Raw genomic sequence first — 5041 nt, 5'->3', positions numbered from 1 at the left:
AACCATTTTGGGTTAGATTTCTTTTTTTTCTTTTATGATGATCAGCAGCTGCTTGCGAATTTTCTTTGTCACAAAACCACAAAAATAGTAATGTTTGTATAAAATAGTTTTACAAATAGTAATACAAATGGTAGTACAAATGTGTGTAATATAATTTTTTCTTTTGCTTTTTTAATAATTCTGAAATTTATTTATATAACTAAAATTAAAATTATAATTCAAAACTCAAATTAATTAATATGGATGAAAAACCAAAAATTTTATGGAAGAATGTTGATAATAAATATCAGGTAATAGCAATTTAACATTTTTAATAATTACTATTGGATTTTTGTAGTTAAAAACATTAATAATTATTTGTATATTAAAAAGTATCATGTTACAATTTCTACTATTGGTTCAACTATTGAATCAGAAAATGTAGATGAAAGTATAGTTTATATAGAAGATTTAGAAAAAAGAAGACAAGCATATGGAATATGTGGAGAATGTAATGAACCTGGTACAGGAGAAAAATGGTGTCAATCTTGTAATGCTAAAAGATTTAAGAATAACTTTAAAAATTGGACTAGTGGAAATAAACATATTGATGAATTTATACAACAATCACAACTTAATGCTATACATTATAAAACATGTCTTGAATGGATACCTTTTGAAAAATTTCAAAATGTCACTTATATTGCAGAAGGTGGTTATGGTAAGATTTATTCAGCAGAATGGCCTGAAGGACATATTAAATATTGGGATATTGAAAATCAAAAGTGGTATAGATTTATTTATAAGAAATATGCATTAAAAAGTTCGTATAATTCTTCTGATATATGTTCAGATTTTTTAAATGAGGTAATTTAAACTTTGTCTTATATATAAGGATTGTTGTTATTTTCATTTATTTCAGTTATTAATAAAATTTTTCCTTTTTGATGATAATTAGATTAAATCTCATCTTCAGATTTATATTAATGATATTGTTCAATGTTATGGAATTACTCAAGATCTAAATAATAAAGAGTATATGATGGTTTTATATTATTGTGAAATTGGAAATTTGAGAAATTATTTAAATAGATCTAAAAATTATATCAATTATAAATCAAAAATTGATAAATTACAACAAATTGCAAGAGGACTTTTGGATATTCATAATGTTGAAAAAGTTCACAAATATTTTTATTCGGGTAATATATTATTTAATGATTATTATCCATTTATAAGTGATTTAGGTATGTGTCAACCAGCAAATATAAAGCAATCAGCTAAAGAAGAAGGAATTTATGGAGTATTACCATATATATATGGCACCAGAAGTTTTACGTGGATACCAATATACAAAAGCAGCAGATATTTACTCATTTGGAATAGTAATGAATGAATTTCTTTCTGAAGAAATTCCTTTTAATGATATTCCTCATGATGAATTTTTAGCTATTAAAATATGTAAAGGACTTAGACCAACAATTTCTGAAGGTGTACCAAAGTTACTTGCAGATTTGATAGTAAAATGTTGGAATGCTGAAATAAAAAATGGACCAACCACTAAAGAGTTGTATCAAACACTAAATGAATGGAATGATGAAATTAGTGAATATAGTAAAAATAGCGAAGATAATAAAGATGGTGACAATAGTCAAAATAGTGAAATATATTTTCAAATAAAAGAATGTGATAAAATTAGAAAAGAAATTTCAAAAACAGATCAAATGAAGATAAATCCAAAAGCTTTCAAACACACCCACAAGCATTTTATATTAGTAGACTTTTAAATTTTAAAAATCTTCCAAAACCAGTAAATTCTTCAGATTTATCATCTTGTCATTTCAGTTCGGGTAATTAAATTTAATTTTGTTTTATCATATAATCCATTTTACATTATTTATGTCATATTTTTAAACAGATAATAATTATACTGTTCAATCAACGTCAGCAAATCCAAGTAAGTATTCTCTTAATTATCATTATTGTAATTATTTTATTTACATTTGTTAACATTTAAATACATAATATACAGTTTCAGAATGCTTAGATGTTCAATTAAGTGAATTGGGTAAGTTATTATTTATTTGTAATTTTACTAATATTTCCTTTCTAATTTACAGTATATGTATTTTTTATAGAACTAAATGAAATTTGTCAAGATAGTGAACATAATATTGAATGAAGTTCTCTTTTATGTGAAAGTCAGAATCCAATAGTTTGAATTACTAGTTTGTCTGTTGAAATTAGATTTATTTTTATTTTTCTTTCATTATGCTTTATAAATTATTGTCTTTAGTTTTTTGTTTACATAGTATATTATAGTATATATACAGTAGATTTATTGGATTTTATGTTTATGAATATTCTATATAAATAAAGATTTTAAATTTTTTTTTATTCTTATTTGATGATTATTATTTGGTCGTTTAAATGTAAAACTGTGATATATTTGCTACTGCCAATATTCCACTCAATGTATTTATTAATTATTGTGCATAATAAACGTTTTGGTTGGGCTGATAGTTTTTTAGGCTGCGCCTCATTTTCAATCTACCTTTAAATAACATAACTATCTAGTAATATATAAATTTCACATTTCATATGGAATTTAATTTATTTTCCACTCGTTTAAATATTCAATAACTTTTCTTTTTATACCAAGATATTTTAGATTCATTTGAACAATAATTACATTTAAATTTAAGAAAAGTATATTAAAAATAAGACATTAAATGGACATGTACGGGTTTAGATAATAAAATTTAAATAATAAAAATGTTAATAAAGAAAAATCTTATAATGTCTCACTAGCATATTTACGAGTCCATTCCCTAACAGTGGCTTCATAACGATTACGATCAGTCTTGTACAATTGAGATATTTCGGGCATTATATCACATTCTAATTTATTGATAAATTATTTTTAGTTGAAATTAATCAGATCATTCAATAAATAAAGAATATGAAAAAGTGAATTATAATACCTGGGTTTGGATCACTCAACAATGAACAAATTCCCGAGAGTACTTGATAGAATAAAAGATTTGATTAGTATTTTTTTTTATAATAAAAAATTCCACATATACTCATAATAAATTATTATTACCCTTAGTGATGGTAATTGCTGGTGACCATAGGTCCCTTAAGAAATCCACGTCTATACTTCCATTATCAGTAATATTCGGATGATAGATTCTTGTTGTAAACTTCACCTGTATATATAAAAAATTTAGTGCGTGAATCATGCTATTAAACAAATATACAAGCAAAAGTATACCGTTGGTGGTCTGAATGGATAATCACTAGGAAAACGAATATCAAGATGAAATATACCTCCGGAATATGAAGTATAACTCTAATCAAAATTATACCGTAACATTCAAGTAAAAGTTATTATAATCTTTACACATGTAGTTTAAAAGTGGTAAAATATTACTTACAGGACCTATAATTGACGCTTGCCAATGGAAAAGATCATCATCGATAGGACCAGCACTAAAAGTTGACGGTGGGTCAATACCTAAATCATACAATTCCTAATAATATATATGTAAAGGAAAAAAAAGGAATAAATTAATTAGTTACAATTGAAAAAAAGCTCATCTACGAAAGATGAATTATGACATACTTTATTAATTCTTTTAAGAGCCATTTTGTTATTAGAATAAGCGATAGGATGTGAGAAAATTGTCTTTTTAAAGCTTTTTTCAGCACGTAAATGCTTTTTTTTTAATGAATCCTAAAATGAATTTCATTTATGTACTACACGAGTCGGAAACAATGAATAAATTCTAATCATTGTTACATGAATTTAATTTTAACCTTTTATAGTAAGTGTCATTATTATATTATGAATTTTAATTTAGCCTTTTATAGTAATTATCGCTTTATGAAAATTTTATCCGATTGTCTGGTACTACGCCACACATTTTAATTCAACGTTGCGTCTTAGAAAAATATTATGAAGGAATTTATTACATAATCATCATTCATGTTTTTCAAATGTTTAATCTTTTTCGCCAAAAATAATCTACTTTCTCAGATGTATTGGTTTATGCATAAAAAATCTTAAAAAAACGAATAATTAATAAAATATTAGTGGGATATGTTAATGTAAACATGAAATATGTGAAAATAATACTAGTCAAAATGTATGAATTAGCTTGAAACTATCAAAAAATGAAAATGAATCCATACTTGATGAATAAATGATAAACTTTTGCTTAGGGTAATGCAAGTCAATGCTTAAGAACAAGAAAACTATTATGATGTGAATGTGTACCAACATTTCTTATATTCTATACATTTTTTGGGTAATTGTAAAATTTCAGTTATTAATAAATATAAGGAACATGAAAAATTTATTCGCTAAGCCATAATTATTAAAATAAATATAAACTCGCTAGAACATTTCTTTACAGTAGACATTAACGTATAATATATTCGTAGAATCACATTAATTTTACGACCGTATTTAATTTTACTTATAAATATTACACGAAAGATATACTTACAAAGTTAAACATTGAAAATAAAGAATATGGCAGAAATATTTTAAATAGCTTTTGAAATGATTATATTATCGTTCATAGAATAAGCAAATATTATTTTTAATGAAATAGTTCAAATACACGTTAAGAAATATTAATTAATTCATAAATACTCAAACTAGCGTAATAAAAGTTAAACGCGTTTATTAAAAAAAAAATAGTTTACAGTATGCTCTACACTTAAGTTATTTAATTTAATAGATTTTTAAAAAATAGAGAAATAAATTTATTGTGGCGGTAAATAAAACAATCGTGCCACGAAAGATTTTGTATAAGTCACGTAAATTGTATAGGACGTTAGGTCGTTAGGTGCCTTATATTCATTATATCATTATAATGAGTACGTAGCTAAACATGTGACTTACTTAGCCAATCTACGTTACTCACTTTTTATATACTATATACTCACGTTTTTTTTCAGTACAGCCTGAATAATCATCATCACTTTATTTTAAAAAGCCATTATAAATTAAACAAAATAATTAGATTTTGAATAATAATCATTATAACTT

At 24.2% G+C, this 5041-nt stretch overlaps 2 protein-coding genes across 2 annotated transcripts; one reads left to right on the top strand and one right to left on the bottom strand.

Annotated features, from left to right (window-relative positions):
* Positions 1-239: 239 nt before the first annotated feature.
* Positions 240-2161, top strand: OCT59_001652 (uncharacterized protein; the record flags this gene model as incomplete). The annotated part of the gene is made up of 10 exons (XM_066143976.1): positions 240-290; positions 373-502; positions 689-700; positions 833-846; positions 938-1226; positions 1309-1620; positions 1710-1829; positions 1898-1936; positions 2012-2047; positions 2118-2161. 10 exons carry the CDS (start codon positions 240-242, stop codon positions 2159-2161), a joined length of 1047 nt encoding a protein of 348 aa, XP_065995184.1.
* Positions 2162-2773: 612 nt separating this feature from the next.
* OCT59_001651 (Ubiquitin-conjugating enzyme E2 4) lies at positions 2774-3631 on the bottom strand (the record flags this gene model as incomplete). The annotated part of the gene is made up of 6 exons (XM_025316015.2): positions 2774-2880; positions 2964-3005; positions 3086-3191; positions 3257-3334; positions 3420-3515; positions 3608-3631. The coding sequence occupies 6 exons, from the start codon at positions 3629-3631 to the stop codon at positions 2774-2776; spliced, it is 453 nt and encodes a 150-aa protein (XP_025181533.1).
* Positions 3632-5041: the final 1410 nt, after the last annotated feature.

The sequence above is a fragment of the Rhizophagus irregularis genome, chromosome 10 (assembly GCF_026210795.1).
Source record: "Rhizophagus irregularis chromosome 10, complete sequence".
Classification (NCBI taxonomy): Eukaryota; Fungi; Glomeromycota; class Glomeromycetes; order Glomerales; family Glomeraceae; genus Rhizophagus; species Rhizophagus irregularis.
The sequence above is the reverse complement of the archived record's forward strand: the minus strand, read 5'-3'. Positions and strand labels throughout refer to the sequence as shown.